Source organism: Temnothorax longispinosus, chromosome 12 (assembly GCF_030848805.1).
Source record: "Temnothorax longispinosus isolate EJ_2023e chromosome 12, Tlon_JGU_v1, whole genome shotgun sequence".
Lineage (NCBI taxonomy): Eukaryota > Metazoa > Arthropoda > Insecta > Hymenoptera > Formicidae > Temnothorax > Temnothorax longispinosus.
Window position 1 is genome coordinate 13,551,938 of NC_092369.1, and position 27,902 is coordinate 13,579,839.

General features: G+C 41.6%; 1 protein-coding gene across 2 annotated transcripts; it reads right to left on the reverse strand.

The window, feature by feature from the left end:
- Positions 1-100: 100 nt before the first annotated feature.
- T48 (FU domain-containing protein T48) lies at positions 101-27,817 on the reverse strand. Of its 2 annotated transcripts, none has more exons than XM_071795829.1 (5): positions 27,585-27,817; positions 3,086-3,410; positions 2,850-3,002; positions 2,387-2,531; positions 101-2,109 (listed from the first exon to the last, which is right to left on the reverse strand). In XM_071795829.1, exons 1-5 carry the CDS (start codon positions 27,676-27,678, stop codon positions 1,438-1,440), a joined length of 1,389 nt encoding a protein of 462 aa, XP_071651930.1. In that variant the 5' UTR covers positions 27,679-27,817; the 3' UTR covers positions 101-1,437. The 2 variants fall into 2 exon arrangements, with proteins under 2 accessions (XP_071651930.1, XP_071651931.1); XM_071795830.1 differs by lacking the exon at positions 27,585-27,817 and adding an exon at positions 22,309-22,351.
- Between the last annotated feature and the right edge of the window lie 85 nt (positions 27,818-27,902).

The window sequence follows — 27,902 nt, forward strand, 5'->3', positions numbered from 1 at the left end:
ATGATTACAAAAATTCGAAAAATTGTAATTTAATGAAATTTGAGGGTTCGCAAATGTGGCGAATCTAAACTCTCAAACATTGGCAAAGAATATATATGTATATTTGATACTTTCTTATATTTATTACTAAAATATTAATCAATATTTACATCAATTTGTACAAGTGACCACTTTGGTCATACGTATATATAATGACACGTTCAACTCAATAGTGTGTGTAGCGTATATATGTGTGTTCGTTCATATATAAATAAAATTGTAACTGTAAAATTCACTTTTCCCTACTTTGTCGTCATGTTTGTCGTCGCTACACAGCATCCACTCGGCAACCCGAGTGAAATGTGACGAGTTCTTAAAACGCAGTTTATAACGAACATTATAGTGCGCATTATCGGAAATCACATGACACTGTGATCAGTTTCATTGTCATTGATTGCATACAAATTTGTACAATTACAAATTAGTCACGAGAACAAAATCGAATGGGTCGTTATAGTCAAATAGGTAAATGCAGGCGTGAAGCAAATAAATATGAAAATCGCAAAGATGCGTTTAGAATGAACAAACGGAAACGTTGACTAGTACACTATATAATATACAATGATTGTTATTAGACGTGTACAATGCAGAGGAATTGAATAAAGACCAATCTATATTTATATAAAACTCTTACAATTTGGTATCATTGTATCTTTTCTATTGCACAGTGTACTTGAATATATACAAATTAAAGATATAATTTTTTGTAAAATAACTCAATATTTAGAACATAAATACAATTTTGTAGAAATCCAACAAGATTTTATGAAAATGTATCATTAATACTCAACATTTCACGTGAGATCGTCCTAAAGAAATAAAATAAAGACCCGTGGGCCTATTCTGTAACTCTTAACGACAGTTTCGTTATCGTTATATTGTCGTTGCGCAGTTTTTTTACTATACATAATATCTGCGCAACGCAATTATAACGATAACGAAACTGTCGTTAAGAGTTACGGAATAGGCCTACTGGAGTTTACTCCTGGATTTTACAGATGGCAAATCTTTTTATATGGTTATTTCTTCCACAGTGGTGTGATGAGTTCTTCGTACATTTAACGATATTTATCTGTGTCTCAATATTGACCATGGAATCATTTATTACTCATATACTTCCTAGTTATCGATATTACCGATAATATCGATAATTAGGAAATATATGCCGATTATTGAGTATAAACTGTCCAGATGTAATAGGTATTATTATTTCGTACGATATTTTTTCACAAGTAAGACAACTGATAAATATCGTAACACCATTACAAGATTGTCAAAAAATTGTTGAGAAAAAGAAAGTCGAAATCGATTGTCTAAACGACGACATTTGGAACATGCGAGCATTCGTAACCACCCCTATACAAGTCTTGTTTGAATATGTATCACTACCAGTCGATATTACAATTCCGTGGTGATTTCGTCCTGTGGTCGAAAACCAAGAATCGTGAAGTCGTCGATGAGATAGTCGCGAGCGGGCGACCAGTCTGACAGAATGGTGTAATTGGCCGCCTCTACGGGGCTGCTCTGAAACTTCCATTGGGGATTCAAGTCGCGGTCCAGGCCGTCGTTCACCTCGCACTCGTCGTGCAACGCACGGATGCTGTTGGTCTCCAAGGGTAGCGCGCCACCATTGTAACTGCGATTAAACGCAGAGATCGTCTGCAGTTCCTGAAGATGCAAGTCACTCGTCGTCCTCGATCCTCCTCGCTTCAGGTTACTACCGTAGACGAGGGGTGTCGTTTGGCCGATTGTCGAGCCGTTCGGGCTGAGCTTCTCGCTGTTGTAAACGCCAGAAGCGCTGTTCTGACCCAGACTCGAGCCGAGGGGACTGCAGTCCTTCGTGTAGCCGAGGCTCGAACTCGCCGGACTGATGCTCGACTTGTCGCTAGCTTGAAACGTCGCGAGCGGCACGTTCGCTTGGAATGTGGTGAGATTAGTGGGGGTGCTTCGCGGCTCGTACACGGGCTGATGAGGCGGCGGTTGCGACGCCGCGATCGGTTGCGCCGGTGACGCGGTCATTTGGACGGGGTTGCTCGTCGGCTGCTGCAGGAACGTCACGAGCTGAGCCACCTTGAAGTTATAAAACGACGATAAATATTACACGACTCTGAACGTTGTTTCATACATGTTTTATGCAAAGAAAACAGCCTGCCGTTCAGAGGAGGAAGGGAGCTTTTACGCGGGGAAACATTCTCGTCTAACGCTACACTTCTCGCATACAGCTGGGGTATGTGACTCACCAAAGTGCTTTAGGGACTGGCGTGAAAAAGAATTGAAAGTGTGAGATAATATCGGTAGTGCTCGTTTTCGCTTCACGCAAAAATATTCGCTAGAATAACGATCTTACTTCTGGAGAACTGTGCCTTTTGTATCTTCTCAGCAGCCGCTCTGCCCACGAGAATAATCGTTGCCAATCGTCGGGCGGAAGTGGTATCTCATCATCTCTCCTATTCACGAGGACCAATATCCTCGCTAGGTCACGTAGCACTGGTCTGCAACAATATTAATGAAGATTAATAGGGGTATACGCATGTCGTGTATACACAATTTTTTATTAAAAAGATATTCAAGAGTTTTATTAGAAAAATGACAGCATTTCTCTTTTTCTCAATTTTTTCTTTAAGACGATCCAACATAAAATGTTAAGTATTAATGATACATTTTTATCAAATTATACGAACCACTATCGAGCATACTTTTCCAGAATATTTTATTTAACGCGCAACAGATTAATTTCTGCCGCAATGATTCAACGGAGTAACATATTAGAAAAAATACTCGATGACCCGATTTCTCTACTGCGCTTGTACCTGTAGGCCTGAATTCCGACGGCACCGTCTCCGTTACCTCCCGAATAGTACAACTCTCGAACCTGTCTTCTGGTGTCGTTGAGCATAGCGAGGAAAGTATTGGCCTCTCCACGGAGCGTCGCCAGGTGTTTCAGAAACTCTCTCCTCTCCGCGCTGAAATGCACGAGAAACGCTCTCAATGAATGTCGCCGTAGGACAGAGCGACCAGAGTGACGAAGAAATCATGAAAAGTATACCTGTCTTCGAACTGCTGGGCCAGCTTCGCCGCCTTCTTCTTACGCCGATGCACAACTATCGCGCCGCAGAGGATGATGAAGATGCAGATGGTAGCGCCGGAGACCACCCCCACCAGAATCGCGACCTGGCTACCGGTGAGGCCGAACATGTAGCCGGTCTCCCGACAGATGCGGCCCATGTACTCGTCCCGGGTGGACCAGTCGGCGACGAAGCCCGGTGGGCAGGTATGCACGCAGGTACCCTGATACAGCAGCACGGCGCATCTGGCGCACGTCCCGTCCCTGCATCTCTTGCATCCCGTCTCGGACTCGATGCATTCTCCAGCTGCAATTGGTGAAACGCAATCTTTTATTAATCGAATCGAAACAGGGAGCTTTCGAGAAACGTGTGAAGAATTGTTCTTTAAAAATAGCTTAGAGAGATGTCGAACGAGAATATTGATCTCCTCTACGAGGAATTTCGCCGCGCTTTCCGAACCGCGTGCTCGAAATTGCTCGATTTGTCTAAACTTCTCGGAGCTCCTGTTGACGTTAACGATCGCCAAACTTGGGTCGGAATCTCACGGTGTAAACTGTGAACTTTAGAGTTTTACTCCCCGGCAGTCGCTCTCGGCGGTGGAAGTTTGCGCCGCATACAACGGAGTTGACAGTGTCTTTCAACGCAAACGGATCTACCTGCGAGCGAAGTCTCTCCGGGAACGATATTCTTATATATACTAGCTAAACTTTCGAGCGTATACTTGGCCTTAGCAAAGGTCGGTGCACTCGGCAACTTTGACCGACGTACCCTGCCACTCTCACGATAGGTCATTGCCAGAGAAAAAAAAGAGTTCCGCGATCGCCTAACATTCCCATTTGCGACCGTTTTCATTTCGTTTAGTACATAACGGCGTGAGATGCAGACGTGGATCGAAGTGTGAGTGGCGTCGTAGCTACTCTGTTTGCGGGCAAACGTGCCTTACACTTATGCCATTTCCTATCCCTTCTACGTGTGACCTTCTAGCGCCGTAACACCTTCCGATGTTTCTATAAGTACATTGCAGTTGCTTCGCGAGTTGCAAGGCAAATTAAATATACAGGATGTTCGAGACCTAGAGAGAATCACTTTTTACCCGTGGATTTTCTTCGGCCAATTTGGAGCCGACTTTTCTTTAGCAGAAACGTCGCATTCAGGAATGCATAGAGCGTTACGATTCAAATGATTACTGGAGTCGTGAATAATGCAACACGCGATGGTTTGTAAACAGGAAAATCTTTCGGCCGGGGAGTAATAAAATTCTCTAAAAGTATCTAGGTGCGGTGCAGCTACGCGTTATGTGTGTCAAGCATTTGGGCCACTGCTCGGGGCTGTGGATCATCAACCGCGACGGAAATTCGATTCGCACATTACTTTCCTCGTATTCCCCGCGGCACTCGATCGGCGCAATTACGTTTTTATTTTAACATCTCCATTCTTCCTTTTTCTCGATGGAATTCTGCTATTTTTCCTGGACATCGTTCTCCAGGCATCGCCATCTTTTAATATCGTTTATTCGTTTACACTACTCTCTTGAAGAAAGATACTCCTCGATATTTTCAATACTTTTTAACAAACATCTTCATCGCGGCGCATACTGCGAGACTCTTTCATAATCTCGTATTTTTTCCTTTCGGCCCGGCTCGTTCCGTTTCTCTTTCTAGTTACTTCTTTGATATTATTTTAATATCTTTGCTCCTCCTTTTTTTACTCAAATTCTGCTATTTTTGCTGAATATCGTTTTAAGCGTTATTATCTTCTGGCAATAAGTATCGTTTACACTGCTCTTGAAGAGAGATACACTTCACAGTATCCTCGATATTTTTAATACTTTTCAACACCATCTTCATCGCGGCATATTGCGAGACACTCGTTCGTAATCTCACTGGCGTATTTTCTCTCTCTGCCGACTGTTCCCTTCTTTTCTATTCTTCTGATTAGATTGAATTCTTGTTTCCTTTTTCGCTGATTCCTGGACATCGTTTTAGACGTTGCTACCTTAAGTTATCGTTTATTATACATTGCTTCTGAAGAAAGATATACTTCGCAGTATTCTCGCGATATTTTTAATACGCTTTTCAACAACATCTTTATCGCGGCATATTGCGGGACGCTCATTCGTAATCACGCTGGCGTATCTTCTCCTCTCCCGGGCGTATGCGTCTCTCTCGTTCCCTTTCTCTTCCTAGTTGCATCTCTTCCTCTATGCTCGGTGACCAGATATACATCACGCGGGGTCACGCAAGAGTGCCGGATGGACAGCGAACGAGAAAATTGAAAGACCTCGTGCTTGCACAAGGGGGAGAGACCGCGGTCCATTAGTACGTGTATGAGGAATGCGGTTGCTGGTTTCTCGATTATGTGGGTCTATAAACGCGCGCGCACCCGCTCCGTGCACTTCGAGACGACCGCGGCACACGACCGCGCGCGGCCGGTCATACACATTCTCCAAGTTGAGAACACTAGGTCGGAGCCCCGCGGAGTCCCCTTCTCCGACGTGGCAGCGTGCTCTATGAAAAAATCACGGGGTCGCCTATTTATTTTACCGTCAATATCGTACGACTCCCTCGACGACGAATGACGGGGAACACTTCTGGACGCGCGATTCCCTCCGGGGAATCGACTTTCTATGCGCTTTTCTCGCCGCGCCGAGCTGACAGATGGTTCAGCTCTTCGGAAAATGTGCCGGACGGACGATTCGTCGACGAAAGCACTGCTTTCAGAGGATCTTACGATCGCAAGAAGAAATTATGTTTTATTATTGAATGACTATTATTCGCGTTAACGACGATCGATTTCTATCTCGCGCTATCTCGATGGAAAGTACTGCCGATAATTTAATATTATTTAATGGAAAGTCATGCGTGACGTAGTTTTGAAAGTTCGCTGATAAATAGTTCGGGACGAGGAAAAAACGGATATTTGCGTTACTCGAACGAGTCGATAAACTGGAACTGTAAAATATTAAAGAGTGAAATTTTAACCAATATCAATACCTCGAAATTGAATAACATTTTGTTATTTTTACCTTGTGTGTCGAAATTTGTTATTTTAACACAAAAGAGTATTATTTTAACTTCATTGGTTTAATTAACAATATATTTTTTGAACAAACACAATGGTGACCTATAGGAATAATTAAGAATAACTCGAATTGAATATAATTTGCTACAAATTTAACAGTGAAAGATTAACGTAAAATAAAAATATCACGATAACAAAAATGCGATCGCAGAAGAAATTCATATTTTTAAAGATTATTTCAATTCCAGATTTAAAATTAATCGCGCTACATTCTCGTGTGGTTTTTCAAATCGGTCTCCATCGATAAACGACTTTCCGTGATGTCCATCTGCGCGTCGTCGGGAAGCTGTTAGTCGGTTTACGATCGTTGAGTTTTAATTAGATAATTAAAGGTCGAGGAGAGAAGTCGCCGCTTCGAACGGCCTACGCGATCGAATCGGCGCAATTTTCCATCTTCCCGCGGACAAGTCTTTTCCGTCGTTTTTTTTTACCCGGGAAAGCCCCGAGAAGGAAAAAACGTCTCGTTTGTTAGTAGACCGTAATATCGAGAATTTTATTCAGCACGAAACTTGATAATTTCACGAGATGTAACGAACAACCGTTTACAAAGGAACTCGTGGATGTTTGCAGCCGTGGAGCTGCTGCACGTATGCACTCGTTTTCGTTATTAATTAGTGTAGTTAACTAGACCGTCCATTGTCTACCGCTGACGTTTCTTACACTTAATAACTCATATGTCTGGAGTTCTGGAGTAATCTTTGATATTATGTCGCGTCAAGGCACACATGGCTATGTGTGCCGACTTTCCAGTATAATTCAACTCGTTTCCTATGCAACCGAGATATTTTAAAACGTAGAATCAGTTTCATCATATACGTTATAATCCCTCATACAATGTAATTTAACGCGCGTCCTTTGTATTAGATACAAAAAAATAACATTGATCAGTATTACATCATACAACTTAAACGAGAGAGATGAGCTTCAATTGCGATCGAGTTTTACGATATCTAACGTATAGAAACGGTGAGGATATTCAATATCGTTATTGAACGCCAAGCCGAGTCGACTAAAGTGGGTCTCTCTCGCCCGTCCTGTCGCATCGTCAGCTTCGTTTTTCGCTACGCCTTTTCTATAATACTAACCCACATATACGCATCGGCGGAGAGACAAGCTTTCCGGCTCGCGTGCGTAGCGTCGATTCACATTCGGTATTTAACGACCGTCGTAAACGTCGTCGCCGAATTACGGAGGATTGATAAATTCACACGGTCGTGTCCCATAAAGAATCCCGGGGCATGGACTCTTTTCGGACGCACAGCACACACGAGGCTCGTGTGTCAGTCGCCCGTATGCGCTCCGGTACGCGCGAGAGTACAGTTACTCGCGTCCGCGACGCACGCACGCACGCGTGTGCGGTGTACGCACGTCCGCCGCGCGACAGCCGGAGAGACGGGACTTTAAGTATCGCGCAAGTAGGTGCGAACCTGATCGAGTAGTTTCGAACTTTATTTTTATTTTTATATGTACGATTGCATCGTGAGACGAAGCGAAGCGGTGCGTTCAAGTGGAATCAAACCTGAGCACGTATTATGGAACTTTGGTAAATGAATTCCAATCGGAATTGTTTAGTTACTTTCTATTAGATTTCTATTGTGTTTTCTAGAGCAAGCGGAATAATTCTGGTCGAAATCCATTCCGAAGTTCCATAATACGTGCCCTGGAGAATGGAGAAGTTGGAAGTTCGAATCTTTTGTAGGGTACTTAAAGAAACGAAGGCGACGGCCCTAAATGCTCCGAGACCTAAAGGCTCCCGTTTCTAGGCTCGAATCTCCTGACAATGCGTTACCGTATTGTCATATGTCGATGACTTCCTGTTCATTATTGTTGCAGGCTTCCCATGAAATCATCGTGCTTCTTTGACTCGCGAAAGATTCTTCTTGAAATCGTGATGCCTGGGTTTCGATGTTTTATCAAAGAACTTGTTCAGTCCAAGTATTTCAAAAGTACAAATGTAGTAATGGCTTTCATGATATTTTTACGACATACGTAAATTTTACAAAGCAAGACCTGGATAATTGGAGTGAACTTGTACGAGATAACAGAATCTAATAAAGAGATATTCTTTTATATTATGATTGCATTATTATGTCTTTCTTTAAACTTGTTATTTATTGTTACAGTGTTTAATATTAAATTGTCCGACATGATCTACGTTTTCCAAAATTATCACATGATTAATTCTTCGATTAAAAAATACATTGTTATTTTTAAAAAATAAAGTAAGGATTAATTAATCTTGGAAAGCACGCGTAAGACATTTTTGGATTTCAAAAGCGGTTCTTCTGTATTCATTGCATAGCATCTTTTTTTAAGTTACATCTCTTTGTTATATATGTATATTAAATAAAAAATTCTAATGCAAGTAGTTTTTACAAAATAAATTTTTGCGGAATTCTATCTTGTATTTTTCATATTACGTTAGAACATACTATTTGTAAGAAACACACACGCATTAAAAGTAACGTATTTCTCTCTCTCTCTCTCTCTCTCTCTCTCTCTCTCTCTCTCTGTTTTCTTTCTTCCTCACCTACATTCGCAGAATCTCGAGACCTAAATCTTTCCACGCCAAATACGTTGCTTTCGAGTTTCGACGTTGATATTCTTCGCGAAATTATTAAAAGAAGCGTGCATTAATTAGCTCGAGCCACAGTAAATTTTCAATACTTAAAATTTTTCGTAACTCCATTACTTGGAATGTTTTCTAAACAATTAAAGACGTGGCAAAGGATAGACAAATAATAAAAATAACGCAGTAAAAATAAATAGATAAATATGTAGAGTAAAAACTATATTTTATGAGTTGAATCTGAATTGTTGTAAGTGGAAATTGCGTTTCATATCTGTATACTGCATTCCTATAAGGCAAAAGAAAACACAGCAATCGAATATGTAGACACCGGATAAAGCAATCCGCATATTGCACTTTCTATTCGTGAACTCATTACATAATAAAGCGCAATATTATCCAATAAGCGTAAGAGTAACTCGTGATGACACCAAGATATCTATTTTGCCATTACGCAATCGCTGATAATATTGGACATATTGGTTAAAAATTGGCTGAAAATTGCCGTTACTTTGTCGAGACATTTACCCTCTCATCATGTACTCAGAGATCGAAGAGGATGACGCAATATTGAAGCTACATTGTCGCATAGACATCGAGTATCGGAAGTGCATGCCTTCCGTAATCTCTGATAAAAAGTTTCATTAGAGGCAAAGTGCATTCGAAGCGTTCATACAGTGAACACGTACTACACAGCATGCATAAAAAGAGGCTCAAAAAATCCGACCGCCGCCGCCGCGCCGTCTAGATAGATGGATAAAAAATGAACACGACATACATTAAAGAATATATCTCCGCCGTGCAACATAAATTTTCCCGTCTCGTCACGGTGTTTAACAACCGTCAAAAAGTTCCGTATGTCGTGCGTAAACAGGTATTAACACACGAGATATTTTATGAGCTCGGAGATATTATACAAAATATTACAGGAATTTAATTTACACTTTGATCAATTTCGGCTTTTCCTCAATTAAAATATCACCCCGTTTTCTAGGCGGTTGAGAATAAAGTCCGTTCTTTTGCCAATTAAATTAGAATGATCGAGCAAGAAAATCTTTGCTTCAATTTAATTGAAGATTAATTCGTCAAAGAAATTCAAATTGAGTTTGGAACGAACTATATGTCAGTGTTGGACGTACGATCATAAAATACACTGTTAAATTCGTAGTGTCAAATTATACAATTTGAGTTATTTTTAATCATTTCTATAGGTTGCCACTGCTCCTACTCAAAATATGTCGTTAATTTAAACCATCAATAGAGTTTTGTGTTAAAATAATATATTTCGACACACATAGTTAAAAATAACCAAATGTTATTTAACTCAAGGTACATTAAATTTCATCTTTTAATAATTAACAGTGTACGGTATCTCCAGGCTTTCCAAATTTGGAGCCGACGTCGCGTCCGCGGGAAAGGCCCAGAATTATTCCAGTATTTCTAGTTTTTCCAGAGGCGACCACAGCGAGGAGTCTAGAGAGGTAGAAATATTCACAAACACCGGCTTAGTCGAGAAGTGACCTGCGCGGAGATCCAAATAAAAAGCCTTCGCTCAAAAATTCCTTTTATGGACAGACACAGGCATAGGACGGGGAACAGTATAAAGTGCCACGGTCGCGCGTTTATTTCCAAGATACATGAGGAATAATATAAAAGTAAAGACTGATGTGTTTTTAGTTGAGTAAAGAGGACTGGTGAGCCGCAAAAAGGAGAGTTATGGAGTTCGCGAGACGTATGCATCGATGCTTCCGCGATGCGGTTCCCGCACGACAAAAACTATCGGCGAACGCTATATCATTGCGTTCCGAACAAATTCCGGTGATATATTTCGCGGATCGTTGGGAGCTATTTACGTTCCAGCGGTCAGTCGGGGCCGATATATCCTGACGGTTCGTATTATACCTGCCTGCGTCGGACCGAGGTACTTCCACCTGACTATCAGGAAGTACCATTACTGGCCAGGTGAAACTTCTCTCTCTCTTTCTCCCTCGACCGACGATCGGGGCGCACTATTGCCGATCATTGGCGCAGCGCTCATGATACCAACTAGCAGTGATTTACGTCAGAGTCTCTCAACCCAGATCGCTGGCGCTTCTCTTGCGACGACGACGACATACGCTGATTAGGACTTTCCCTTTGGCAATTTCTCTGAATCATTTACTTCGATGCAGAGTATTAAATTATGCATGTGAAAATGTAGGATGTACTCTCGACTAAAGTGAAATGTACTCAACAGCGAAGAAGAGACTTTGAAAAAATGAGAAGAAACCGCCACGACCTCAAAATCATTTTTTGACGTGCGAATTTTATGAAGATTGAAGAATATTTAAAAATATTATGCGAAGGTTTGTTTAAGACGTTTCTTTCTGGGAATAATGCTGACGGGAAAGTTAAAAAGAATTTTCCGTTTAAGAGAAAGACGCTGCTCTCGGCTTCTCTTTTCTCTCTTTAGGAGTTATGTGCTAAAGTTACTCAAAGTGACAAAGACGGATAACTGTCATAATTCAATTCAGAAGATATATAGATTACGTGAGATCGTTTTTCACGTCCGCAAATATTAATTCGGTGCATTTAGCCGACAAATATATCGCGTGATTTTAGTTCCTTGTTTACGTCGAAAGCACACAGCGCATTATATAAGTGAAACTTGAAACTGGCGGACCCACATAAATGTGCACTATATTAATAAAATAATCCCGTGATATTATATTCGCGACGCGCGTTTTATAGTCTTCCCAGCGTCTTTTCGCCGCCTTTTAAGTAAAACGGATAGTTTACGACGCTGACCAATTTACGAGCGCTAACACGAAATTGCTCGTCATGTAGCCTTCTTTTGCGGTGCTTTTCAAACGTGGCATCAAACTTTCCCTAATAAAAGTTACACGTATGGAAGATCAGATGTGCGTGAACTACAAACGATACACCGATTGATGTTGTTACTTTCTAAGAAATAACAGCTCACTTTTATTGTGAGGTTTTATCATAATGCAAACGATGCCACTACAATTTCCGACGGGTATAAAATATTCCAACATCTTTTAGCAAAAACGTTTCAACAAGTAAAATGTTAAACGTTTATAAATCTGTTGAAGGATTTCCCAAGTTCTTTTACAAGCTTAGAAATTGTTAAAAAACTCATAAAATATTGCTTATAGTTTCCAGATTTTAATGCTGAGGCTACGCTTTTTCGCACGTGTATCTAACTTTCGTGGGTGCACATTGAGCAAGCATATACAACGAACAACGCTATTAGAATTCGAAAGATGTGTAAGTACGCTGTGACGAATGCGAGCACAACGTTCGTCGGTGTTCGATTCGCGTTTGGATCGATTCACTCATAAAGCGGTACTTCAAAGAAAGTCCGTGCGCGATGTAGACGGAAATACGATATATTTGCTTGTTCGCCATCGCGGTGTACATATAATAAATCTTCTTCGTGTGTATAGCGAAGTTAAAACGAGGGAATGGATTGAAGAAAACAATTCAATTACGTTGTACTCTGCTTAAATATTTTACAATTTTGTGTAACAATAATTTAAAATCATTTAGAAATATTCTACAAAAATTGCGAAACTGTTCTACATGTTCTTTTTTTTTTAATCAGTTACTAGGTCATTTCCTCTGTATTGCACACGACTTTTGCACAATGATGGCATTCACTCTCACCTTTCTTTTCTCCCTTTTTTATTTAAATCCGTAATTACGCAATGAAACTTGCATTCGTAATAATCAATGTACCGTCCAATATTTTTATACTTCGATAGCTGCGAATACCGAATTTTGACCGAATCTAGCCGAATGCAATTCGCAGATAAACGCAAAAGAAACAAACATGAACGCGAACATTTGCGTTGGTTGGTGTGCACCCACCTTAATGGGTGACATGCGAATGTACGCGGGTTTTTCGACCGTCTGGTGCACAGGTCCACTCCAGGTACATTCACCTCCTGCTCGATATTCGAACAGTCGACACACTTTCGAGTGCGCACCGATTGAGCACCGCTGCAAGGCCGCCGGGAAGGCGAATAAGCCGTGGATTGCAACGACTCTATCGCAAAAGTAAAATGCGAAACGCGGGAAACACTAAACGCGTCAGGTAAGTGCGAATGTTGTTCTGCATACGGTAATTTTACGGTAATGGAGCGAGCGAGGATGCACCATGTGCAGTGGCAGCGAGACGGACAAAAGTCCGAGCGTTCTCAAGGGACTTCTTCAAAGACACCTAAATGTACGTAATATACTAAATAATTAGATAATGAGAAAATAAATTCAGGAAATTAACTTAATTCGGTGCCAAGGTTGCCGTTAAATAATAACGTTTATATGACATCAATACGATTTTTTAAAACGAGACCTTCTCAAGTAATAACAGGCTTAAACGAATACGGCGGATCGTCGTGCCTTTTTGGCACTTGGTCCCGTTTAAAATTCGTCAAGGCGCTCAATTAGCGCGAGGCAACGACTCGCTGTGAAATTAACAAGCTACAATTGGCAGACCGAACGGATGGTCGGCAGATGCTCGGGGCCTCCCGCACACGCATGTGTCATTTGCACGTGTGCAATGCGATACGCGAACCGTCGTTTTCCCATGTTTAGATAATACGACGTTGCAATTATCGCCCTACGATTTCTAGTAGGTCGTTTCTGAACATAATCAATTGGCTACATACGATTGCGAGGTAATCGCAAGTTTATCCGATAGCCGTATTCTTTTTGTCAAGCTGAAACCTATTTCGTGCGTGCCATTATAGAATATATATTTAATATACATTTTTAAATAATTTACTTTAACGCAACATATATATTTATCCAAAACATACATTCATTTAATTAATTGCAGTAGTATTGTATTATTTTACAAAATTGCTTAAATATCTCAAGATATAAAGTAAATTCGCACCTTCCCCGTCCCACAATTGAAAATAAGAAAAATGTCATAATCTATACTACTAAAATTAACTAAAATATCACTGTACTCAATCACTTAAGCAGAGAGAAGAAGTCGCCCATCTTCGGTCGGGCTGGATCTCAGTAGCCTAATATTTTGTGTGAATTTTGCACTTTTTTCCAACTCAGCAAACCGCGCGCCGATTATTTGTCAGTCTCAATCATTTATTGGCATATATTCGAGCCTCGGAGAACCATCTCATATCAGAGGTCCGCATATATATTTTCCATTACATAAGTTAAATTCACGCGAAATTTCCTCACGAATTTCACTCGTCGGTAAATGTCAAATTCGATTACATCCCGATGATATCACGCGCATAATTTCAGAAGGTCATAACGCGGCCTATAAGAGCCGCCTTACGTCACGGATGTAAGGTCTTCACAAGGTGACCTGATGCGAACGATGCGCTCATCGCTCAAATCGCATCAGACAGGACGGAATCACGACGTGAACGTGCTTACGTGCGACGTGAAAGCGTAGCAAAATTAATTTTCCATGAACAAACGTGTTTATCGCGCATAGCCATCGCTCGGCGACTTCGCGGGATCGCCAAGTCCCCCTGCTAAGTCATAAGCGGACTTTGGCTCAGACTTGTCATTCTCGCGGTCGCGAGGATATGCAGACGCCATTCATACGCTGATTAAAAGATCGCGCTGAAAATACAACGACGATGGCATTTCGTACTTTCTCTTCTGCGCGAAGAATTATTTATATCGGGGGATCGATAATTTTTGCATTACGTACGATCGGTTTTATCCGAGATTTTATCCTTTGAAATATATGTGTGATCTGAAATAGGTATTGTCTCTTGTATCGTAAAGTTCTATAGAGATTTGTGACCTGTAAGAAAATATTGTTCGTTTTAACGCGACGAAAGTCGAATTGAAGTCCGAACTGCATCGATTGATAAACCGGCCTGGTCACTGGGCGTGTCTAATATGACTTGTATCGGACTAGCCCGAATAGCAACGCTCTTGCTTTCCGATATCCCGCACGAATTCGCGAGGAGGGCGATGGGCGAACGTCGTTACGAGAAAGCGCACGATCGCCCCCCTTGTCTCGCGCGCGGTAGGCCCGTGAATTTGCGAAACTTAATTCCGCGGTTTCCCGTCTCCCTCCCGCGCGAGAAACACTCGGGAGCGAATTCACAGCCGACGAGACACTAATTATTCGTACTGTCTGGTTATTACGGCTCATTTACGTAACGCCTGCTTCGAGAATCCAACGATGTTTGCGATTATGCCTCGCAATTAAAATATGCCGTTTCGACATCACGTGATTATAGAAGAGATACGTATTTTCGACTCGAAAGCATTGTAAGAAAATCGAAGAAACAATCTCTGTCTGTGCTTAAAGTTTTCCCTTTCATTTCTCTTTGTTTTCTCTTTTGCTTTTTTCAGAGATGTACGGCATCGAATGTGAAATAGAATAGCGAGAAACGAAAATGCTTCTCTTTCGAATCGTTGGTACAATATTATAATAAAACGAGGATTCATTACACTCTACAAATTGGATGCTCCCTCTAAAACGGTTTTCTCTTGAAAAACACAAATGCACTCATACTCGGCAATTAAGAGCATGCCCGAAGGAAAATAAATCCACTAGTTCACCGGTAATTAGTAACGAGCAATTAAATGGAAAATTGCACACTACTGCTACACTACCTATATGTTACCCTGTTTAAATCACAAAGCGCACACGTACATACGTACTAAACAGACTGAAAATTTTACGATCAATAAACGCTTCGCCTATCTATGCGAAATCTGTTTCAATCTTTCCGCGCGATATAATCCACGAAAATTTTCAATCATGCCGTTTTGATGAAAGATAAATACACACGTGTCGACCGCAAATTTCTTTTGTTTTAAATCAATTTCGTAGGCGCGTGATTGAATAGCAATTTTTTTAGCAACGGTGATTAAACGCAGTTGATAGGTAAAAAAACTTATTTACAGTAATTGATTATAGGATTACTTTCCGACGACTATAAGATTAATCCTGTATAAATTCAATCAGAATCAATTCGATCTAAGAATTTTGAAATCCGATTCGTTTTTTCAATGCTATTCGTCAATCTGAAATGACGATGCAACGTATCGGACTTGAACTGCCATACTTGAACTCTTAAACGTTTCCTCTTTTGCAAAACGTCCTCGCTTTCGCACGACGCGACGAATAGCACGTATCATGCCGTCTGATTGCCACATCGAATCGAGCGTGCACTTAATATACTCTCGCATCTCCTCCTTTTACTCATCTTTTTCCTTCTTATTTCGCGAAGTTGTCGCAACGAACCGCGAAATGTTATTGCACGACGCTAATGCATACGAGACCAATTAAACTCTGGGAAAGCGTGCGGACGCGATGTCGAAATGCGTTTAATAATTCGAAATTAAATCCGCGATCGTTATCGGGAGGGAAAATTGAAAAACGGGAGACCCGGTCTGGCCAATTTGCATGCATTCGAACTCGTTTCTGAAGCGCGACTTATGGACCGTCCGGTCCATAGCAAGTTTTCTGTTAAACGTCAGAAGTGGGTCAACGTAAATTGAAATAGATGAAAGAAGCTAATTGCCGCGGAGGGCACAACGGGTTTACCGTCGTTTCTGAACACAAAAAGACTATTTCATGGCGTACGTTCGCTGCGGAATAATCTCTAATTTAATCTACAGCAGTCTTAAAGACTGATAAAGAAAACTGCACACGTGGTATGATTCTATTCTCGACTCCAACGTCTGAAAATCGATTTTCTCTTGGCGAGGAATTTTAAATGCGTGCCACATTTTGCTCTTAATAAACAATGAAAATTAAAACGGCAGGATATGCCCGTTATAATTCCAAGCACGTACTTTAAACTTTAAATCAGGATACAGAATAAATTAAACATCGTAAAGGAACATAAACAATACCATGAATAGAAAATTTGTACGAGAGAACGCGATCTATCATAATCTCATCAAAGATTACTTTTTCTTTAACAAGATGTACTTGTTTTGGTTTTCTATTCGCTTCAAAGCGCTTTATAATTTCACAAACTCAAACTTTCCACATTCAATAGCTATAATAAACGTGATATTTTCATACAGGAATTTTTCGGAATGTCTCCCAATGATATTCTAATATCGAGAGGTTTCGACAATTTACTAATCCTTTTCCCGTAATGTTTCATGGTCCCGCTATACAAAGACGCGGTGCTGAAAGAGCTAACGCGATCCGCGGGTATCTATCGCCCCAAGTCCTCTCTACGGCGCTCCTACAAACGGATAACTGTACTTCGCGATTTACTCCTCCGCGCGAGACGCGCGTGCGAGCGAACGGGGCCCGAGCGCGGGGCCCGTCGATACACAACGAGATGGTAGACAAACACGCGGAGATGGAGAGAGAACGACATGCACCACGGGTACCGTCGTCGTTCGTCGAGAAAGGTATAGAGAATCGGCCATTACGTAACTTGGTTAATGTCGATGCCTCTATATCGCGAAGGGACCCCGCCAGCAATGTACAGTTATAATTCATTGCCAGGTGTTACGAAGTATACATAAGTATGAGCACCTTTGTTTATAATCGAGTAAACATTTGCTTGAGCATCTATACTTGTACCTGTTATAGTCGCTAACTATGCGACTTCTGCAATTAAAATATATTTCTGCTCTCTTGCGAAAGCATTGCGAGTTTTCAAGAAGTAGTAATTTTGTTGAAACGTAAGGAATTAAAGAAACTCATATATAACGTGATTCTCTGACTTTAAAGATGATTGTAATATCATATGGGTAGCTTGTAACAGAAAATCTACATGTAGAAAATTGTGTGTTAACCATTAATGTAAAAACAATTTTCTGCGAATTGGCAGGAAAAATAAATTCGAGACTGTAGAGTAATAAATTAGCACTTAATTACACTATATAACTGAATTTTTGTTTTTAACCAGTAAAGATGCTAGATTCACAGAAGTAAAAGAGAATGAACGTTAACATTACGAAATTTAACATCCGAAATAAAATCGGAAAGATGTGTTTTGGTATTTTAATTCTTTAACTTTTCTACATTATTATATTTCCTCATTTTTATTTTTATATATATTGTATGTATGCTTTTTCCGGAAACTATCAGCAAATCCTCGATACAAAAGCAACACATCACGGGTAACATATATTTTAACGAATATTTCGTTTCAAAATTAAGTACCATTTATGCATCCATCGCTCGCGTCGCCACCGAACGAAACACGCGTGAAAGAAGGAACGATATCGACCAGCGCGCATACGGGTTGGTTGATGGTTCGGCCAGAAAGGAACCCTTCGTAGGCCGAAGAGGTACCTCACGCGACGAGCGTGGCACGCACCCTCGAACCCCTCGTGCTCTATCGATCGTATCGCGGAAACGCAGGTGACCATTGTTGAAACGGCGACTCCAAAACACAGACACAACTAATTTGAACCACGTGCACGCGCCGAGAAATCTCCCGGACAAGTATAACAAAAGCGAAATTAAGCCATTCTTCTTCGTCAACGTTCCATTTCGTGACTTCCGCAAGAGAAGCTCGCGCGCGCGAAAGAAGAAGAATGCGGGGGGGAGATGACTCGGGGAGGCGCGCGATGCGAAGTCCGTTTGTTCGCGGATTCCGAAGTCGCGAAAGTCGCGATGATAACCGGCGGATAATGACGAGAACCGCAAGACCTCGACGGCGATGATAGTAATGATGATGTCACGGTGGAGACGTGATTGGGAAACTATGCGGTCACGACGTAGCGTACGATTACCTGCGCCTTTGAAGCGTTCTTACTTCGTATCAAATTCGCTCGTTTCCCGCCGAAATGAGAATGACATGAGAGAAACATGACGTTCACCTTTTACATCGCGTATACCTTCTCGCAGTTCCCTCGGCGGAAATGGCGAAATCGCGAAACGTTTCTTTCGTTATCTCTCACGGCTCGAGCTACTTTCCGTAACAATACGCGTTTCTGTCTTTTAATTCGACAAATTTTCTGCTGCGGGTGTTCCAAGATACAATAATGCATTTTTTACATCAAAGCACGGTAAATGACATTAAACCCGACGTTATAACTACAAATTAATAATGTATTTCTTTTGTTCAACGTTCGATAAGCTGGACAAATTAGACAAGCGTGCAATGAAAGAAGGCATTGTTTCGCGCGTCTCGTAACGAGATTGCGGTGAAAACTTTAATCGCGGGTGAACAAGATAGTGAGAAAAGGCAACAAAGAAAGAGAGAGAGAGAGAGGAAGGGGAGAGATCGAAGAGACGAGCAAGACGACGACGAGGAGGATACAGATGTTTCATCACCGCGTTACCGGAGCCGGGACGGAAATGGACGGACCGGATGCCGATAGCAAGACCCCGCGCGCGCGTATACGCCTTCTGGCTCGTAAAGGGAACACGTTTTTAGCCGATAAAGGCGCGTTTTCTCTCTGTCTTCGTAGCGAACACGTCGGAAGAGCGGCACTTCTGAGCGCGCGTAATAGCGTCTGCATCGAAAGAGCGCACGTCTGGTCTCGGCGACGTGTAAAAGCCACTTTGCTTTCAGTACACAGGATGTAAAACGATTACGAATCGCGGTTTCCTCAAATGAATCTCCGCTTCTTGTTCAGCGGATTTATTTCTATGAAACGCGCATGTGCAAAACTGGCGTAACATTTCGCAGAAATTCGTTAATTATTTTGAGAATGACTTCATGTCAAATAGTTTTATACTTCTGGATAGGATAAACATAATAGTTCTGGCTAGTTAAAGCAAGAAATTGCTTAAGAACAAACTGAAATGCCATCAGGTTCACGTCTCACTTTGTCTTACGAAAGATTACTTCATAGTTTTTGCCAGATTTCAAGAGATTTGTAGTTCTACATATATTGTTAAATGTTAAAGAATGAAATTTAAACCAATATCCTAAGTTGAAAAACATTTTGTTATTCTTAATTGCCATGTGTATTGAAATTTATTATTTTATTAACAGTATTATTTTAACTCTATTGGTTTAGTTAAATTAACATTGTTTTAGTTAAATTAACGACATATCGAGTATGAGCAGTGGCGACCTATAGGAGTGGTTCAAAATGACTCAAATTGAGTATTATAATTTGACTCTACGAATTTGACAATGTGAGTATCCAGAAAGAGGTACTGCCTTTTAAAACCAAGAAATATTGGTTAAATTCGAACAAAGGTGAACAAACGTTCTCACTAACATAACAAGATAAAAAAATTCTACAATTCGACTTATTTTAAAATAATTCTCGTATAGTTCTGAACTAAACTAAATGTATAAAATAAAGTAACGTAGCAAAGCGTAAAACTCTGACGTCGTCGATGTACAATAATTTCCAAGTAAAATTAACGCGCGTCTTCTGCATCTCAGATTAATCTACTAGACTTTCAAACGGAAAGAAAATGCATGGAACGTTTCCGTAATTCAATCAAGTATAATACTTTTGTTCTGCCCGGATGAGCTTCAACGTTGCGTGCGTCGGGTTTCACGGCCGGCTTCTGTGGTGCAGCGGCGAATGTCACGACGCGCGCAGCGAGGAGTAAATCACGGATTCGCGCGATGCGTTATAAAGAGCACGTTAAAATTGCATCGGATACGGGTTTCTCGCGCGAGCGGCGTCCGCTATTATCGCGCTCGTTGCACTCGCGACTTTAGCGCATACCGTTATACCGCGCCTCGCTCTATTGGCCGTTTGCGCGGTGAATCAAGGAACAATCGATGCGATTCTTATTCAGATTCAATCCCCCAAAATCATGCCGGTTGCGAGAAACATTTAAAACAATTTTTTAATGTACTCGAATTAAATTATTCATCATATTATACGCGAAGCGTCGCCTTAAAAGTATATTTCTGTTCCTGATTAGAGCGCAGCATGAATTCTACCGATGTTGGCTGTAAGAAACTCAGCGCGTTTCTTTCGACACGGATGATATCCGTTAGAGAAGAGATGGATGTCGCGACGCGGCACAGTATGTTGACTTTGCTGATTTAATTTTTATCGCGCGGCACACAGGAGAGAGAATTTAAAGCGTCAGCAAGCCCGGCGTAGCAGAGGCTCCGCGCGCTGCACAGAGAAACAGATGGATTGCGCTAGATTCGTAGAAGAAAACGGTACTTTAGAAAATCAAATGGGAGCTGCTCTCTCTGGAGGAAAGAGAGAAAGAGAGAGAGAGACGAGGGAAGAGAGACTATCATATACCCCACCTCTAATCCACGGAACCGTCACCCGGACCGGTATATACCGGTCAAAAAAGTCTGGATTCCCGCTTACCTACGGTTCGCCGGAGATCGAGTAAGGTTCGAGATAAGAAGATCTCACGAGCGAACGCTCCGTTAACCTTTCCAGCCGCAGCCGACACTTGTACGGAGAGTTTTTGCTTCACCTCGTGGCTCGTAAATGAAGAGTATCGACGACGAAGAGCAATTACATAAATCCGATTGCGGGCAACAATATATTAATATAATTGTCATATCAAAAAATCATTTTACTGCGATAACATGAATCTAGAAATTACAGTGTAAGGATATGCCAATTTATTGTATTATTGAAAGTTTTTATATTCAAGCTTTTACATTTAAGTAGGATATTTATACGAAAATGTATGCACTTGTAGAAATTCTAATAATTTTCTCATTATCACTTTAAATTTATATAAATTATGAAAGACGGACTTGTTTGAAGTCCATTTAATTAAATATCTCATTTGAACATCTGAAATATTAATTCTACATTTTAATTACTTGTTGACTTAATGCAACATGTACTATATAGCGACATATTTCATATCGTTATTTCCCAATCAGGCTGCAAATACTAATGATTGGCATTTGTAGGTGACCCAGGAATTAATAACTGTCTGCTAATTAAAAACGACTAAATAACGAGGATGTGAGAAATGTGATAATATTTAAACATGAAAACAACGCAAGTGGAACACTTTACAAAGAAAGTTAATTAAATTGTATGTCATAATTGTACATTGAATATTAATTATTTACTGACAAATTGTCTTCATTAGAGGTAATTAACATATTTAAAATTGTTAAACGTATGTATATTCATGAGTTCAAACTCTTTTAACACATTCATTAATGATACTTATTAGGTAATATACTCATTAAGGTATAAACAATTTTGTTATTCATTGAATTATTTTACGCTGGGTAAAATCTTTCAAGTTTTACGCGTGATACTATAGCTGACGTTACAAGTTAAATACACGTAAAAGATTATTTTTGTTGTTGCGCCCTTAATCCAGCTAATCTTGAAAGTTACGTATTAATCATACTAATTAAGCCAGACGCATATCTGATGACTCAACGTGCGGACTAGTGACTCTCCCGGAAATATTGTGCCATTGATAAGCATTCCGCTACGATGATTTTGATAAGTCGTTGCGTTTACCGTTATCTCGAGAAGCGGTAACTTTATTAAAAATTTATAAATTATACGTATAGAATCTGTATTTCATCCTGTTAAACGATGGTTAAAGCTATATTTTCGCAATAGCGTAATATAGATTTAACCGATAATTTAACCGTCTCAAAAAAGAATACACGATTCAACACACTTTCATAATTACACGAGCGATATTACGTGACCTATTCGCAAAGTTAGGTAACATTCGAATCAAGGAGGATCGTTCTCAGAGACGGCGGGCGGGACCGTCGCACGGATAATTATATCCGAACGGTGAAATACGTGGAATTCTTCTCTTCCTTCCAAGGATGAACGAGCGTTTCGCGTACTTCGCCTTTCATCGGGGCGGTGCTCGCGAAAGTGTTAATAGATCGCGCGTTGCGGGAACATAACTCGTCGCGCTCGTATGCGAAACAATATAACCGGTAGAGCGGCGATGGTACGTGCGATCGGCGTTAATTACGAAAACTCCAGGCCAATCATCTCATCTGCGCGATAATGGCTAACCGGCGTGGCCGTCGTCGATTCGCATTGAGCTCACAGGATGCTGCCGCTCATCATCGCATCGGGACGGCGACGTCACGTCAGTGACGCGTGTCGCACGCGGATCCCGGACATGGTGGCCCAGTGGACGCGGCACGGGAATGAAAGAGAGAGATAAGAAGAGAGCAATTTTGCGTCGGGGAAATGAGCACGGTATAGAGCAATGTAATATGCAGAAAAGCGTATCCGTGAATTGCGCGCGCGCGCGCCCCGCGAAGAGGAAGGAAGAGGTCGAGGATTGCGAAATTGCGTTCGCGTCAGAAACGGTATCGTAACAATGAACCGGAAACTTGGAAGAGAGTAGTATTCCGCGGCGAACTGTCGCACGATTAAAGCCGGTTTCAAACGATCTGCTATTCACCGTCATTGATACAAAACGACGAACGTTCCATCCTTCGATTCATACACTTGCGGATAATTTTAAACCGAGTTCTGTCTGTTTTAAAATTATATTATATTTTGAATCTTACTGTGACTCTGGCTTTTAAATCGCTGGCTATAAATTTATTATTTAACGTAAAGATAAAGACGAATTTCCTGTCTTAAAAGTAGATACTCGGCAATTCCAGATTTTCCCATTTGTCGTTTATGCCTTTTTGGGAATTTAATCGAGACTTGGCCGGAACGTTTATTTTCCTAATAAAACGACGGTGATCGTTAAACTTTCACCGGTGGAAAATAACTCGGCATTACGCTTACACTATGATTTTAACGAGAGTTCGTTTCAACTGATACTATTGGGTTTCAACTGATCCTTCATGAAATTAATATTGCGTGCAATTCTGTATTTTATACGCGGAACGGAATGATCATTAACGTCTTGGCAAAGAAAAGATAAAAGTGAAAACTACGGCCAGGAAAATTTATATACGTCACGGTGCGACGTACCGTGACAGTGATTAAAGGGGTAAATAGCAAAGAAATCTCTGTGCTTAACGACGCGACATAAATCGCACTTAAGTATTACAGTTCGCGATCAATGTGGTAAATAAATCTTTATACGAAATATCCAGCAGTTTTCGTACGCGCTGTATTGTTGTTTATATCTAATCCGACGATCGTGGAATAAAGATTGAACTTTCAACGAGTATACGCATGCCTCCCGTATCTGCAATAGGAAGATAATATACAAAGCGTATGGACTCACTTCGACATCCGAAGTGCATGAAAGGGTCGAATCCCTTCAGCTGGGCATTCACAGACTGTACGTTCGAATGAACTTTGGGAGGGTGCGATCGTGCAAATCGCCGGAATATCCTGCCATACAATTTTGTGCGGCGCGGCCAGGTTCCTACCGGTCAGGGCCGTGATCGCGGCTGAGTTTTCTAAGTCGCGGTTGCTCACGGCATGGCACATAAGAGCACGGTCGGGCAAACGCGAAAACGGTTCTCGTCCTTTCACTTCCACAAACGAGACAGACACATCGACCTAATCGCGCTCCGATAGCACCAGTGGCGTAAATAAGAAAGCGAACTTTTCATACCTTCTCCCCCTGGAGTAACCTGGACGCAATTATCATTCCGCGATTCGCCAAAACGGCGAAAACTTATTAGCGTTTCTGATCGAAGCATGATTGCGTCAGTTAATCAACGTAGGAAATTGCATCGAGCGATGGTCAGAGGGTCTTCGAAGGAATAATCTTGCATGAGTTTTAAATGTGCAGCATAAAGTACGTTGTATCCTTCACGAATGCTCAAATAAAAACGTTGCATAATTCCAGCTACAATTGCATTTCGAATTATTTTTACCTTATTTAAGCATAAAGCCACATATCAGCAAGAGACCGGTTTTTCGTTGCGTAGCACGTTGTTTGCCGCGGTTTTTGAAAAATTAATTCAATTGCGAATAGAAACGACGATGGAAGCTCGCGCTTTACGGATTACAGTATAGATTAAGAAATTAAGAGATCTCGCTGGAGACGAGATCTCTTATCCGTCATGTTCCTAGGATAGCTACAAAACGTTTTCGCAATCCTTCTCTAGCGTGGCATATTCTACGCCATTGAGCGGCGGCGCGAGCACGGGAGAGGCGAGCAGAACGGGCACCGGGAGAGGATTTCTGGTGCAATGCACCTGTGAACTCGCGAGAGAGCATTGTGCAACAATTAGCGGTTGAGACGGCTATGCCGGCCGACCACCGGCCGATGATGGTCGAGCCACCGCGCTTCGTGCTTGCCTTCAGGAAGGAACGCGGCGTCCGTCACGCGCGAGATCGCGAGAACGCCGCCGTCGTCGCGTTGCACACAAAGGCAGAAATAAACAGAACAGAAACCGAGCGCTCCAAAAAGATAGTCTCCCTCACGCGAGGATGTTGCTAAAATCATCCGCAGCTACTCGCCCACTCCGTTTTAACATCGCCCTTTTAGAAATTGTCAAAGACGCTGGTGTATTATTTCACGGAAACTTATTAATTATTGAAAGCAGTGGCTTTATTTCGAATAGTTCTATATAGTTCTAAATAGAATAAATATGTAGTTTCTGGCCATTGAAGCAAGAAATTGGAGGAAGGCGCAAACTTAACGTGTTTACATGTAAAATTCTTAGAAACTTTACATGTTTTTCACGATTAACTGCAACGTTCGTAAAATTTAAAGCGTCTAATAGGCGAGGCGATTGTAATTCAGGAAGTCACGTGAAACACAGAATGGAATTAACAGGTCTGAGGGCGATTACGCATTCCTCCTATCGCGCTCGCGTTTTGTTGACACGCCACGAAAGCGGCAAGGATCCACGAACGTGACGCACTTACTGTTAAATTTGTAATGTTAAATTATACTTAATTTGAGTCATTTTTATAGGTCGCCACTATTTCTACTCAATATGTCATTAATTTAACTAAACTAATGAAGTCACAATACTGTTCTGTAGTATTAAAATAATTAAGTACGACACACATGGTAGTTAAAAATAACAAAATGTTATTTAACTCAAAGGTATTGGCTTACATTTCATCCTTTAATATTAACAGTGCTGCGACTCTCGACAGTTATTACGGACGCGAAGTCTCTTAACTTAAGAAGGCACGTAATTAAGCCCTAGAGTAGTTTAAACGCTCAAGGGAGGATGAAGCTGTCGCTTTGAATACGGTATTACTTACGCTAAATGTTGCAGGAGCGAAAACACGCGAAAGAAATTTCGGTGCCAACCTACGATAATTACGCAAATACTGATATTGAACGGAAAAGTGTCGAAAAGGTGACTTTCATTCGGATATTTTCCGTGTTGCAAGGAATTGCGTTTAATATGTTACGTCTGGAATGTAATTTATCTCAATTAATTACCGTTGGTTAATTCAACTCGATTTTCGCCCGTATCTCGGAGAGAGAATATAATATATATGCTTTAATATTCTGCGCACTGCAGTAATCCTAACATATAATAGGCTCATCAAGTTAATGAGATCAGGCACTTCTATAAGACTCGAGATATATACCGTGAACCTGAAATTATAGCGTCGAAGTTTGTTGATGAAGCATAGTAATTTAATCTCCATGCATGCAACTTTAATGAGACCCTTTAGATACCTATACGCTCCGAGATACCGCGCTCCGAAATGGATCGTACCTCGCTGCAACGAACTACTCGCTGAAATTTTTTCAAAGAAACGGATCGAGCATGCAAAATTTTTAACGGCCGAGCGTACACCAGGCGCGCATACCGAACGTATGGAAAAAAAGCAGGAGTTAATAATGTTTAATGAATGTAATTAACTGATCTTCGCGTCTCGCGTCTACATTAACTATCGGTATGCTCGATAAGTATCTCGAGCGAAACGCGTGTTTTTTCCCCGATGTATTTCGATAGGGAAATTAAACACGCGATATAGGCTGCGTTCGGGGAGCGCGCTATTAGCGCTATTGCATCATTCTATCTTTATCGCTCATCAGGTTTAAAACAAGGATAGAATAAGCAAATAGCGCTAATAGCACGCTCCCCGAATCCAGCCATAGAGATGCCGACTTTACTTGGCACAGTTAAAAAAAAAAGTCACATTTCACGGTCACGAATTGAATCGTGCGTGATTTTCAGGTTGCGCGGACCGAAGATCGGCGATTTTCCTTTATGCGCGGCGCAGCATTGTTGTAAAATAATGTTACACGTTCGCGCGCGCGTGTAAAAACACGTACAGACACGCGCGTTTTGCACCGAGCGTGCGCGCACGTAATCGCTTACGAACCACGAAAACGTATAACGTCTTGTGATGTATACAAGACGATCTGTTATTGATGGCGTAATCGAGAGATCGCGGATAATTCCACGTGAGAAAGCAAGTCGAAAATGTAGGACGAAATCCCGTCGCGCTTTATTTCCGAGAGACTCGTATTCGAAGTGTCGGATCGGAGCATAACTTCTCTCATTTTTCTTCGACAAATTCACGTCTACATATTTCGGAGTAAAGAAAAATACTGTATTTAAATATGAAAATATCTATTCAAATGCGAAGAGAACGATTCTATTTAAAAAAAAAAAGGAAATCTTTCGATATTTTACGAATAATCCCGTTTGATAGTTTCAAAATTATCTTATACCTGCCTCTTTTGTAAAATGTACCTTTTAATTCGTACCCTAATACTTCGACAGTCGCCGATGCAAATAACAGTTAGGACGATCCAAATTATTTAAAAATGACACTATTAGTTAACCGATCTTTGAAATATCCACCGTTTCGAAGGGAGCTCGTTTTGCGTTCCCGACTTATTTTCTCTCCACGCAAGAATTCCGGTCCGCATTGTTAGCATACTTCGGGCCGTCTCCGAACGCATAATTAAACAACCGAAACGTCCGGCTGTGTGTACATACACGCGGCCCCACGTGCGTGGCCGGCCGACGCGGGGGCATTGTCACGCGAGGCATGAAAACGCGCGGCGATGCGCGTCCGCGTCTCGTCTCGTCGCGTCACTTGTCACTTACCCGTCGCGTTGTCCTGGGCCAGGCTGTAATCCGCGTGACAGGCGAGGAGGAACGCGGCACCGAACTTCACTAGTAGCGTCGCCAGGTTACCCATTTCTCCGTGTCGACATAATTCCCCGTTGCGGCGGCGATATATTCACGGCGCGATACCGCGCGAGCTCACAACCGTTCCCTCGTTACATTCGCGAGCGCGCGCGCGACAACACGTCCACGCCGCGCGACGTCCGATGGCAAACTGCGGAGGGAGGGGATGCCGCGCGCCGCGAACGCGAAACACTCGCGCGGTACATCGGCGACCTCTCGCGGCTCGCGGCGGCC